This window comes from Dunckerocampus dactyliophorus, chromosome 2 (assembly GCF_027744805.1).
Source record: "Dunckerocampus dactyliophorus isolate RoL2022-P2 chromosome 2, RoL_Ddac_1.1, whole genome shotgun sequence".
In the NCBI taxonomy this organism is placed as follows: Eukaryota; Metazoa; Chordata; class Actinopteri; order Syngnathiformes; family Syngnathidae; genus Dunckerocampus; species Dunckerocampus dactyliophorus.
Window position 1 is genome coordinate 15,989,705 of NC_072820.1, and position 13,999 is coordinate 16,003,703.

General features: G+C 41.7%; 1 protein-coding gene and 1 long non-coding RNA gene across 4 annotated transcripts in view; one reads left to right on the forward strand and one right to left on the reverse strand.

The window, feature by feature from the left end:
* tnn (tenascin N) overlaps positions 1-13,999 on the reverse strand; it is a 31,464-nt gene that overhangs the window by 8,833 nt on the left and 8,632 nt on the right. For all 3 annotated transcript variants that reach the window (XM_054767357.1, XM_054767358.1, XM_054767356.1), the window contains 5 exons: positions 8,509-8,642; positions 8,312-8,441; positions 6,048-6,230; positions 5,872-5,961; positions 2,510-2,773 (listed from right to left, as the gene is read on the reverse strand). In XM_054767357.1, coding sequence (XP_054623332.1) covers positions 2,510-2,773; positions 5,872-5,961; positions 6,048-6,230; positions 8,312-8,441; positions 8,509-8,642 — 801 coding nt within the window. The remainder of the gene's footprint in view (positions 1-2,509; positions 2,774-5,871; positions 5,962-6,047; positions 6,231-8,311; positions 8,442-8,508; positions 8,643-13,999) is intronic.
* The window catches only part of LOC129176882 (uncharacterized), a 34,662-nt gene continuing 30,183 nt past the window's right edge, over positions 9,521-13,999 (forward strand). Inside the window, exon 1 of the long non-coding RNA XR_008569507.1 lies at positions 9,521-10,724. This is a non-coding gene — a long non-coding RNA (uncharacterized LOC129176882). The remainder of the gene's footprint in view (positions 10,725-13,999) is intronic.

Consider the following 13,999-nt stretch of genomic DNA (forward strand, 5'->3'; position numbering starts at 1 on the left):
AAAGTAAGAAAACCAAGCTGCATTGAACACATGATTTGGAACAAGACGCAATAACAAAGCAACGCAATGGAGGAGCCCAATACATTCACCAAGTGTACTTACGTTTCCAGGTCATGAGGTTGTGGTAGCCACTTGGCTGATGCTAAAGAGTTGTTGTTTGTTGTTGAGTGGAGAGTAAACTGATTGGTGCCACCTACCCTCGACTCCTGTCTCCTCGTGAATCACATTTCCACAAGACATATTTTATTCAAGTGGAGACCGAAGGCACTTCTGCAGCAAAGTGGAGAGTGTTGACTGTAATGCTCATTTTTGCTATTTACAACCTCGTAGTACTTGCTTTTGTCACGGGAAAAGTGTCAATAGCAACTACAGCCAAGAAAATAAAGTGTAGTGGAAAAGGGGCATTAAAATGATAGGGAACCTGTCTCTACTTGTGTGAAGATCTTCTTGCTGGCTTTGCTTCTCTTCACAGCCAAGGTGGAGACATTGTACACCACAACGGGCCTTAAACCACTGAGACTGCAAGAAGCAGCATCCCCACTAGAGCCCTCCCAAGAAGTGTAGGTGAGTATGTAGCCATCGATTTCTCTCTCAACCTAATTCCAGGACACTTTGAAGGTAGTTTCTGACTCATCCTGGACTAAGAATCACTGAGCGAAAAAGATGTAATACACAAGCACACCTACGTGTGGCGCTATGAATAAACACGTGGGTGGAACCACGTGATATACCAAACCGCTTTTCAAGACTTGCAAGAAGTGGAATTACTTCTGCGAGTCATTATGGAGTATAAGACAACAAAATCTTAGGAGAATGTCGACTGGGGTGAGTCATATCCATCGAAATATATTCAGTTAATTAAATAATAATATTGAGTTATTATTTTGTTTTGTCATCAAAGTTCACTTCTGGTCACGTGACAGCGACGAGGTGAGTCAGTGACGTCATCATTTTCGTATTGCCTGTGTACACGGCAACGACAAGCCGGCGTTCTCAGATTTTCCTACTCTGGAAGTTTTCAAAAAAATACAGTTTCAGGTCACCCAGAATGCCGTTCTCGTATGGATGAGAGGCTGAAACAATAAAATACTTTGCCGTTTTGACCTGAAAACGTTTCCGTGTGGATAACAGGTTAGTGGGTGCATCCAGTTCTACATGAGGGGGAGGGGTTAATGTTAATAAACAGAAGGACATCTTTGAAGTCATTGTGTTAGAAGCAAAGTTGGATTAAATATGTGTTTTTAGTACAGACAATTTACTTTACTTTCATTGAAGTGATAAGACCTTAATTTGATTTGATCCACAGTTTGATAAACCAGAATCCTAGACGTAATCTGCAGGAGGATGCAAATGAGATGATGAGGCATGCAGCCAATTTTTGGTCCTTTTTCACTCAACAAATAATCAATTAAAAAAACAATCAATTATAACTGTTTAGTTTTTTTGTTGGCCCAAAGTCAGCTGGGATAGGCTCCAGCATACCCCCATGACCCTAATGAGGAGAAGCGGTATAGAAAATGGATGGATAAATACAAAATGTTAGCCGACTACAATTTAGTGTCATTGGTTCACCATGCTCTTATATTTGTCATATCCTGCAGGACAGGAGTGATCACTTCCTGTCCTGTGCTCTAATTTTGGAGTGCTGCACTTCCTGCTGGAGGGAATCTGCAGCCGCTTTACGCAAGTGGCGTTACGCACAGCTATTCTCGATAGCATTTAGTGAAGTTTACCTACCTTCGTTGCAGGTACGGCGCTGGTTGATTGCCTTCGTGTATTTCGCCTTTGCTGTCACCTAGATGGTTCCTTGACCTGTCGCTACTGCCTAGTCTTCCGTGTATGTTTTTCACAGAGCCGTTTTCCTCTGTCGCTTTCGTTTTTTTCGTGCACCTGCTTTATTAAAATATTTTTATTTTCCGCAACTCTGTCTCTGCATACTGGGGGTCAAACACTCGACAGCTCCACAGAACCTGGCAATATTAGTGTTACCGTACTGTGACTATAATGTTTTAATATGTGTCTTACTCTTTCTGTCACACAAACAAACCAAAACTCCCCACCAATCTGCGTCCTGCAAATGCAAGCAGCAGAAACAGCAGCAGAAGGTTTCTAACATTAGCATACAGCACAGCAGAACATAAAGAGACATGTAAGGCAACATTATGAGTGAAATTCAGCACCCCCTTCACACCGCCATCACCCTCCAGGAAGGCGTCCGTTTGAATTATGCCAAGTTGCCTTTTTCCGTTGAAGTGGTGCTATATAAAATACACAACTTGTAATATAAATAAAGTCAATTAATAAAGCAAATACATCAGTGGGTAAAATACTATCTTCTTGTTCATTCTTGAAATGCTTTCTCCTTCCTCCGATTTCAAATACTATTGTGCAACTGATATATATTTATTTATCTGTACTGTACAAACTGTGTGCGAAACCAACCTCCACCCCTCACCCCCTTTTATCTACATTATTGCATGTACCAAACAGGACAATATTTAAAGCTTACCTGTCTCAGCTTCTGTGGAACTCTTCCTGCTGACCTTGTCTCTCTTCAAAGCCCAGATGTAGACGGTGTAGACTACACCAGGCTTCAAGCCAACTAGCCTGTATGAGGTCATGTCACGACCAACTGGGATTTCGACGCTGGAGCCTGCATCCGATGTGTAGGTCAACATGTAGCCATCGATTTGGGCTTGGACCCTGTCCCAGGAAACTGTAGCTGTGTCTTCTGTTACTTGAGTGGTGACCAGGTTTGTTGGGGCGTCAATATCTGAGGCGGTAAGAAGAAGGTAAGACAGCTTTTTATTGTTAATGTTTATTTACAAACTTTGAGCAGTACTGAGAGGGTCTTGTTTGTGGTTATGTGGCGCCACGTGGACATGTGTGGGCCTTGCATGATGCTGATGCAGTGTGTCACTTTGTGTTGAGAGAAGATTGATGATGGGGAGGCAGCATACAAGCACCCCACAGAGACAGGGAAAGTGGAAGGAAATGTAAAAGCAATCATCATTAGTGTTTGAACCTTAAGGTTAGTCTTGTGTCACAGTGGTGAAGATTGATTGATGATATCCATCTACTAAACTCCACTCCATCCCTTTGTTCCTCTTCTTCTCCTTCTCACTCTTGTGGTGTCCTTGCTTGATGGTCCAAAGCACATTTCACGGCCATAAACTATTTTTCAACTAATCTTTGCAGTGAGTAAAATGTTTATGTCGCTCTTGGGATCCCCATCAAGTCGAGAGGTGTAATGTACTTTCAAGTCACTGTGGTAAAAACAAATAAATCAGCTGTAGTGCTATGTTCAGTGACAAACACATGCTCATGAGCTAAAGCAGAACTAGTCACAATAAAGGTGGACAGAATTCCCCATGAACATTAATGACAATCTGTAGCAGCGATGATTAACCAGAACATAAAATGAATAAAGTGTAATCCTGCACATTTATGCATGTGTATTCCTCGCAGTGAAGCACTAATTGTAACCATTGATAGGTGTGACAGATCCCGCTGGACCATATTAGGTGTCCCGTTAATACAAAGCTAAATACAATGCTTCTGTGATTCATCTATCCATGTGCTATTGCTTACATGGTTGAGCTGCTGAATTGGATCTAAATAAGGAGCAGCTGCAGCAGTAAGCCTGTTTTCCCCTTTTTCCTGCTGCAGTAAGCCTTGTTACATCTTCTAGCACGTTAGCAGCTTGGATAGGTCCCCTTCACGTGTCTTTGATTAGCCTGTTTTTCTCAAAGTTGGCCACCCTGAGATGATTGACACCTCTCTAGAAGTCACAATTCTCTAACTGATTGTCTCCTCCCTGCTAATCAGGGGTGGTTTTGTGGGGAATCCACATTGTCAACTGCCGTAGTTGTTGACTTTTTATACAGTTAAGCCCAAAATATTTCAAACTCTGGCCAAATGTTTTCTTAAAGTTATTATTTTTCTTGTGGAATGAAGTAAGTGTATACGGCATTGCAATATTTTAAAATATGGTGTTTTCTGTGTGTTTACGGTGAACGTTGGCCTCCCCCAAGGCCGCCCAATTCTGTTCATAATTTTCAACACCAGAATTTCTAAGCACAACCAAGGTGTCGAGGGAGTCCAGTTTGGGGGCCTTAGGATCTCGTCTTGATGTGGTCCTGATGGCCTCATCAGGCTTTGACCTTCAGCATTTACTGGGGCGGTTTGCAGCTGAGTGTGAAGCTTCTGGGATGAGACTCAGCACCTCCAAATCTGAGGCCATGGTTCTCAGTTGGAAAAGAGTGGATTACACCCTACGGGTTGGGAATGAGGTCTTGCCCCAGGTGGAGTTCAAGTTCAAGTACCCTGGGGTCTTGTTCACGAGTGAGAGAAGGTTGAAGCGTGAGGTCGACAGGCGGATCAGCGCAGCATCTGTAGTAATGCGGTCACTGTACCAGACCATGGTGGTGAAGAGAGAGCTAAGCCGGTCAATCTACATTCCCACCCTCACCTATGAGGTCATGAGCTTTGGGTCGTGACCGAAAGAACGAGATTGTGGATGCAAGAGGCTGAAATGAGTTTCCTCCATGGGGTGGCTGGACTCACCCTAAGAAATAGGCAGGTGGGATAGGCTCCAGCATATCCACAACCTGAGTGAGAACAGTGTCGGGTTGTTGATTAGGGATTTGACACACGTAATCACATGTAATCACCAAATGAGCAGGTGAATGAAGTCTTGGCGCTATACCTGACAACAAAAAACCATGAATTTATCTGCCTCATGGTTTAAAACAACCAACGCACCTCGAGTTCATGACCAGCAACAATTGGAAATACAAAATGCTAAATGCTAAATATTTATCCTCATGTTCTAAAAGCCGGTCTAAACAAATGTATCTCACAGTCCAACAGCACCAGATGGATCCAGTACATCATCTCAACCATTGGCTAGCGTCTTGTAGTCTAATTACACCGAATGATATCATGTTTCCCGTCACTGTCCGCACTCACCATTAGAAGTGGCCCACGTTATGAGCTTGTAAATTCCAGCCCTTTACATCAACCCATAATTGCAGCTTTCGGTGGTGGTACTGTATTCTTTAATTGTCCTATTATCATTGGCCGTGTGTGTAAAAGTCATATTGTATGTCGCAGTACGCAACAAGATTCTGGTTTTCCTATTAATTTCTGGGTCTGTTAGGTTTTACAAGGGCAGCAAGGCATGGTCTGCAGTAGTCCAATTAAAAGCACATACTGTATCTTTGCTGCTTCTGTTCCAGGAACGGTTTATCTGGTTTGTCCCATTCACAGATGGCCGTAAGTAGCATAAACATAATCCATCTGCATCATTAAGGTCAGGACAACTAGCAACAAAAAATTTTACGATGGTGCTCCCAGGTCTCAAAGGGGGTTATGATATAATCTAACAACTATTTACAGCAAAAGCTAAGGTACTACAAATGTAAAAGCACCTAAAACACCTGCTGTTTGTGTTTCATGCAGCAACGCAATCCACTGTGTGCTAATTGTGAAGTCTATACAGGATTGTACCACCTTTGAGGCAGGGGGTGAAAGCCATAAAGTGAAACTGTAAAAAATGTATACTATATTAATGTATACTGTCCTTTTTATAGCCCCTTTCCAAATGTAACAGTAATGAAATTTGCATAAAATTGTGATAAAATATGAAGGAGGCTGAACCATTTGCATTCTGGGATGGGGGTTTAAATGATTTTTTCATCCAATCTGCACCAAAATCAAATGTGCTCTTGCTACACACATATTTCAGCTTTCCAGAAAAGTTTCATAGTAATCAGCGGTATGTTTTTTGTGTAATGCTGCTTACTAACAAACCAGCCAACTAAGAGGAGTGTGTTTGGAGGAGGTAATAATGAATGTTCTGACACCAACCTGTAGAACCTGTGACAGACGAAGGGTTGCCCTCAGAGGTACCTTTAATGGCCTGCACTGCAATCAGGTATTCTGTTCCTGGATACAGACCTGGATACGGACCAGAATAGTCAGCAGTCAGCATGCTGCCATTTCAAATTTGCCTTTTGTAAATGTCAATGTCGTTGCTGCCTTACCCACTATGGTGTGTTTTGTTCGCGCCTCTTGGCTCCTCGGTACGCTCATCTCCTCCTGCTGTCCCGATGGGTCGGTGTGTGTCAGCCTGAAGTAATCCACCTCAGATCGTGGATTGCTCCAGTCCACCTGGATGGAGACTTCTGTCTGGTCAAGAACTCGGATGTCATTGACTGTTGAGACCCCTAGGAAGGATACACATGTGCGGTGTTGGGTGTGGAACATGGAGCATACATGGTCTTTAGGGTACATGATACATATTAATGTATCATATATTAATGTATTCATGTAAACAGTAAGACTAATCCATGGACACCACAGTTTGGACCTTTTCCAGGGCCAAAAACATTAGTACAGTTAAATCTCCAAAATGCATCAGTCTGAGACATTTTTGCTCATTTCGTATGATCAACATGAATGACAAATGTATGAAAGATATGACATATAAGAAGCATGTTTCAGTATGATGCAGTGCAGTTCTACACCACAGCAAAAAAAACAAAATGTTCTTCCTTGGCAATGTGGAAAATTGATCTCAAAATGTAATTTTGCAATATTTTAAAGGGGTGGAAGGATCTCTAAATGTCTACATGAACGTAGCTCTCTTGAGATAGTAAACTAGTCAAGACTGCATCAACAGCGGCTCTGCTGGTTGAAGCTATCCATTTTTCCTCATCTTCTTCTACACACAACTAATCAACGAGCAGTTCCCCACAACCAGCATACCCATCCTACTAATGTTCAAAAATACTTCTGACAATCAAAACTGTGCATTATTGTTTAGCTATAGTATATTTGACACTACAAAAATACACAAATCATTGTTGTTCATTGAGAGAGTTATTCGTACTAAAATTTAAAGGGGACCTATTATGCTTTCCCTCTTTTCTGACCTATAAATGTTGTTACAATGTTGTATTTTCGTATTAAACGATGCCAACGCGTCCGATAATGATTTTTGCGCATTTGGAAGTGAGACCTGAAAGCAGTTTTTGGATGGCTCTGCACGCTGTGTTTTACAGTTTTTTGTTAACACTGAGTTCCACTGATGTCAACGCAACCCAGACTTCCTTATAGGGGCATGCCCAGGCAAAAGCTTTAGGCTTGCCCTGCCTCCGCTCCGCTCTGCTCTGTTCACCGTGTTAGCATGTATGACTAACGAATGAAATGTTTGTTGGGGTGTGCCGAAAGAGGCAAGCATCAGGCAGAAGTGGTTGGAGTTGCTGATTTCCGGCCAGCAAGAGAAACAATATGCTCATCTGTCAACGCCACTTCATACGGGACTGTTTTGTGAACATGGGCCAATACGAAGCTGGACTATCCGCCAAACTGTTGCTGAAGTCCGACGCCTTTCCAACGTTACTTGGTCGTGTTGAAGAGTCATAAGAGCAACCTGTGGGTAACAATTTATCAGTGTCTTAACTGTGTTTATTTTATGTAAGTAATCGGACAAAAGCGGTTGTCTGTGTAGCATTATAGAGCGTGCATACAGTGAGCGGAGGAACTGTGACCAATCACAGCGGGGTGGGCTCGGCGGGAGGCGTACCTGGAGGAGGGCCGGGGGTGGAGTAAATTATACGGACCCTTTGGGCGGGCGGCAGAAAACCCAAAGAAACACTGCAGGAAGAGGTGCAGAGTCTGGAAGATCTACAAAGCTTTCTGTGCGGGTTATTGTGTGGAGCTATTCTATAGTCCAGAACTCAATAAAAAATTATTACAATAGGTCCCCTTTAAATATCTGTGTGGAGTGGAGAAGCCTGTCCCTTAACTATGTCTGATCATCGTTTGAGGTTTGCGACCAAAATGTCCGCCCTCTGCTGTGCCCGCTTCCTCGCACAGTCACAATCCAGACTAAGTGGCTAAGTGCTGGTTTTCCATTGCAACTGTAATCACGCGTGAGAATCCGCCTCAGTCTGTCCTGCCTGCGTGTCTCTCTCTGCTCACATCTGTCTCCCCTCACATCAGTGAGGAAGTCCGATTCACATTAAACACATCCGCACAGTCATTTCCTCATAAAGAGCCTTAAACTCTGAGCATTAACAAACCAGATCTTAATGAAACACTTTCTGGTTGTTGTGTTCGACAGACGTTCCATACACTACTTAATTGCAAATATTGTACGAAGCCATCCAACCACATCTAATAACAGGACTGGAGGACATCTTCCATAACTGTTCTACGTTACAGTTTGAACACTGTTGATTTTACCTGCACCAAATACGTAAAAGTCTTTCTACGTGAACCACTACACAACCTGCAGGCTCACCTGTGGTAGCTTCAATGCCATCTGATCCACTTTGGATGCCTCTGATGACAGCGTGGATTTGTACAATGTAAGTAAGTCCAGATGTCAGGCCTCTGATGAGGTAGGAGCTTTCTGTGTTGGGAACTTGAACCTAAAAATGAGAATACATTTGGGTCATTATCAATATAATTGTTTGTATAACATCAGAGTAAACTTACCTTCTTCAAGGCAGTCCCTTGACCTTTAGGATGATAGGTTAAAACATAATACTCGGCACCAGGAACAGAAGCCCAGTCCACAAGGAGGGAGACATCTGTTACCTGCACCAACCTTAGACCTTGAGGACCGCGGACTGTAGATTAGAACAGAAAAAGAAACCGTCTGATTTTTAAGACTGAATGTTTTTAAGGAAGGGTCATGTTTTGCTAGGAAGTGTCTGTTTTTGCTGAGAATGGAAATACAAACAGTTAGAATTACATGTTGTTCATAGTAGTTGGTTGAAAGTGCAATAAATCCTGGTTAATCTTTGTTTTTATGTAGTGTTTGCTAGTAATTTTATCAGGCACATTTGTCGGCAGCCATGAGGTCCTCATGGAGTCCATTGAGAGGAAGTAAGTATGGAAGTTCTGTGTTATGAATGAAAGTATACTGCTCAAAAAAATTAAAGGAACACTTCGAAAACACATCAGATCTACTGTAAACTGGGGGAAAAATGATCTTGAATATCTTTCCTGATAATAAGTGGGTGATGTATTAGTAACAAAATGATGCCACATAATTTGATAGAAATGAAAATGGTCACCCTATAGAGGGGGGAAATCAAAGACACCCCAAAAATGAAAGTGAAAAAATGATGCAGCACACTGGTCCATTTTGCTAAAATGTCATTGTAGCAACTCAAAATGATTGTCAGTAGTTTGTGTGGCCTCCACGTGCTTGTACGCATGCCTGACAACGTCGGGGCATGCTCCTAATGAGACTACGGATGGTGTCCTGGGGGATCTGATGTTAGATCTGATGTGTTTTCGAAGTGTTCCTTTAATTTTTTTGAGCAGTGTATATACAGTAACAGAAATTACTTCATTTAAATTAGGTGTGACGTCGCCTATCGTCTTTAAAGACGTGCTTTTCTTCTGTAAAAGAAATACGACATTTAACCTTTAGAAAATAAAACATATTTTCAACTAAGTGTCACTGAAATGTAGATGAATTCTGCCAGCTCAAGAGGAGATGAACTGTTTCAAAGGAACGGGATGAAATAAGGAAATAAAACCAAATGGCTTATTTGCCGATATGTAAGCTCAAAATGGGTCAACAAAGTGAAATTCTTTCTTTTCTTTCAGTTTCCATGTCACACTGGATTCAGTGGAAGAATTGTGCTTCAAAAGAGTTTGTTCTTATTGCTGAGACGTTGCGCCCCGATAGTGGTGTATCGGTCGCGAACGAATCGGCTGTAACTGCCAACATGTAATGGTCAACATGTGTGGCGGCGTGTCTGTGTCCTCACTAAGCACGGGGAGGGGCAGGGTTAAACACGCTGTGGTGCTCTTAGAGCCGATTTGTTCGGGAGAAATTTGCATGAAGTGATTTGACCTATTTTGACCTAATTTGTCTATTGAAATTGATTTATTTATAAACATTATAAACACAATAAACATTTGATATAATGTATTTTTACATTAGTAATTCATTTTACACAATACACATTTGGTAATAAATTAATATAAGACAACAAAAATCTGAGGAGCCACTTGGGAGCCGAAAGAGACGACTCTTTTTAGTGAGCCGAGCCAAAATAACCGGCTCTCTAAAAAGAGACGAAGTTTCCATCACGACACCCTGATGATCAGAAGTCAGACTCGCTTCCTTATAAACACAGTTTGGCGCCTCACAGACAGGCTAAACAGCAACTGTATCGGTCACGTGACTTTTCCTTAAAGCGTTACGCGCACTGACACTGGGTTTCGCTCTTTGAGCTTGACACGTGCAAACGTGTTGATGTTCCTGGACCTATCACTAGTAACTAACAAGATCATGTTTTTAGAAATTGGGTTCTTATTCTGATGTCTGTTCTGTTTGAAAGAACTTTAACAGTGACTGTGCTTTATGATAGTTGTGATGCTAACAGAGCTAATGCTATACCTCACTAACTTGCCAGTGAAGCTAATTCATTATCCATTTTTGGCCACGTTAACGTCCTATTTACAGTATATTCAAATAAAACACTTAAGTCCTAAATGACACTGTTGACTGTTTGGTTTTAACACATTTTAACAACAGTTTCTCTCCTTTTTTTCATGCTCTAACTGGAACTCAGTTACAAATGGGGAAGGTACTTCAGTCCTCAGTGGCTGACACACTAATCAACATGCACAATTCTTCATTGGAGGTGATGGAACAACTGACGTCAGAGAAGAGGATGAGAAAGAAGAAGGTATGGAACGATGGTGGTGTACTGTAGCATAACAGCTGCCAAGATACAACAGACAGCCAGTCAGCAGCGCTCGAGAGTAAGGCTTTCCATGAATGAGGCAACCTCTGTGGTGGATTAATAGTAGATGAATAGATAGATTTAAATAAATAAAGCTTTGCGGAGCAGAAATATGAGAATTTTGCTCAAGGAAAATATCTGCACGATACAGTTGACATAAACAAAGTTGAGAATAATTTTCATCAGCTTTAGCGCTTTAGTAGCTAATTGCAACTTGCTGCTACTTGATACGCATACCCTCAAATAACTTTTCTGAATAGCATCAAAATTTACATTACATTAAAATGGAAAGACTATACTGGTTAGAAGTGAGTTGAATCATTTTTGTCACAGGATTAATTAAGTTTTTATTCATACTGTATTTACAGTATGTAGCACTTGTCAACTGACCATCCATGAGTGAAATCGGCCAATACCGACCACATGGATTAACTGTACATTTTTCAACGGCGATGACACTGAAAAATGCTAATTCCAAGGGCCCCTGGCAAATAGGTAATATTCATTACAACACACAGTAGTGTTTGTAGGATAATGTAAGACATATAGTATTACAACAATAGACACTTGAAAAAGTTAGTACATACCGGATGAATGTAATATCCACTTCCCGGCGGGAGAAAACCACGTTGCTTGTTTGTTTTAAAAACAAAATGTCACGGTCGTAAAAAGTCACATTTAGAGCCCGAAGATGAGAAGCTAGGCAGCTAATTCTAGCTAGCTAGCTAGCTAGCGGACAGCTAGGCAAAGGGTGTATGGAAAGATGAAAGAGAAGTTGAACACCAATAGGTTTGACTAGGGAGTGTTCAAACACACTGGCATCGAATCCTATTGAGATGCTGTGGCTTGACCTTAAAAAGGTGCTTCATGCTCAAAAACCCAATGTGGCTGAATTACAACAATTTTGCAAAGGTGAGTTGGCCAAAATTCCTCCACAGCGCTCTCAGAGACTCATTGATTGCAGTTGTTGCTGCTTAGGGTGGCCCAACCAGTTATACGGTTTAGGGGGCAATCACTGTTGGTTTTGATTTTTTTTCTCACTTAATAATAAAAAGTTTCATTTCAAAACTGCATTTTTGTGTTCAGTTGTGTTGTCATTGGCTAATATTGTAATTTATTTGATATTCTGTCATTATGGAGTATAAGACAACAAAATATCAGGAGAATGTCGACGGGTGTGAGCCAGTCGAAATATTTAGATATTATGTTGGCTTGTCGTCAAAGCTCACATCTGGTCACGTGACGGCGACGCGGTGGCAGTAGGTCGGTGACATCATCGTTTTCGTGTCGGCTGACTACACGAAAACGGCAAGCCGGTGTTTTCAGATTTTCCCACGGTGAAAGCCATTTTAAAAAAATACTGCTTCAGGGCACCCAGAACACCGTTTCGGTGTGGATGAGAGGCAGAAACGATCAATACTTTGCCATTTAGACCTGAAAACGTTTCCGTGTGGATAGCCCATAAATGAACTGTTGGGTGGATTCTTTGCATAGCAAAGATGTAGGTATTTAACAATGAGTAAACATGTGATGAGATCATGTTTGGATTTGCTTTTGTTTGACCATTTTAGCATGTTGGCAGATATTTGGAATCACCCACGACTATGTAGGCCACTCTGGTGCATGGTGGGTGGTAAAACTACACAGCGACATAAAATACATACCTAAAATATCACGACACCTAAACATAAAGGTGTGATTGTTTCTCAACGTACGGAACATGACTATTTTAGTTACACCCACAGCAACATTTCCTACTTCTTCGGGTTATGGTGTGGTTGTCAAACATAACTGAAAATTGAAGGTGGTCTCCTTTGGGGTAGGATCAGCACAGAAAGGCATGGAAATCAAAATTTAAGATACTGTACCGGTACTTTCGTTCCAAGCATAACCTGAAACAGCACGGGAATGTAGTAGAAAAGCAGCATATTTTAATGACACTATTTTCCATTAACATGAAAATATACTTTACATCATTTACATCATCTGTATCAACATAGTCTTTAAAGACATGGTGGATGTGCAATACCCAAAACCGATTTATTTTTATGATAATATACAGTGGTGTGAAAAGGTATTTGCACCTTCCTGATTTCTTTTTTTTTAATGTTTCAGATCATCAAACAAGTTGAAATATTAGTCAACGACAACACAACTAACACAAAATGCAGTTTTTAAATGAAACCCTACATTATTAAGGGAGAAAAAAATCCCAAACTACATGGCTCTGTGTGAAAAGGTGATTGTCCCCTTAACCTAATAACTGGTTGGGCCACCCTAAGCAGCAAAAACTGCAATCATCCATCCATCCATCCATTTTCTATACCGCTTCATTCTCATTAGGGTCGCGGGGGCATGCTGGAGCCTATCCCAGCTGACTTCGGGCGACAGGCGGGGTACACCCTGGACTGGTCGCCAGCCAATCGCAGGGCACATATAGACAAACAACCATTCACACTCACATTCGTACCTATGGACTATTTAGAGTCTCCAATTAATCTCACCTGCATGCTTTTGGGAATGTGGGAGGAAGCCGGAGTGCCTGGAGAAAACCCACGCGCACACGGGGAGAACATGCAAACTCCACACAGAAATGCCCAGGGGAGAATCAAACCCAGGTCTTCCCGATCTCCAGGCTGTTCCTGTTTTGGCCAACGTGCTAACCACTAGACCACCGTGCGGCAAACTGCAATCAAGCATTTGCAATAATTTGCAATAACTCTCTTACAGCTGTGGAGGAATTTTGGCCCACTAATCTTTGCAGAATTGTTGTAATTCAGCCACATTGGAAGGTTTTTGAGCATGAAGCGCCTTTTTAAGTTCATGCCAAAGCATCTCAATAGGATTCAGGTCAGGACTGACTAGGCCACTTAGAGGTGGACTTGCTGGTGTGTTTTGGATCATTGTCCTGCTGCAGAACCCAAGTTTGTTTCAGCTTGAGGTCACAAACAGATGGCTGGACATTCTCCTTCAGGATTTTTTGGTAGACAGAAAAATTCATGGTTCCATTTATCACAGCAAGTCTTCCAAGTCCTGAAATAGCAAAACAATCCCAGACCATCACACTACCACCACCATATTTTACTGTTGGTGTGGTGTTCTTTTTCTGAAATGCAGTGTTACTTTTATGCCAGATGTGTTGGGACACATATCTTCCAAAAAGTTCAGCTTTTGCCTCGTCAAACAACAGAGTATTTTCCCAAAAGTCTTGGGGACCA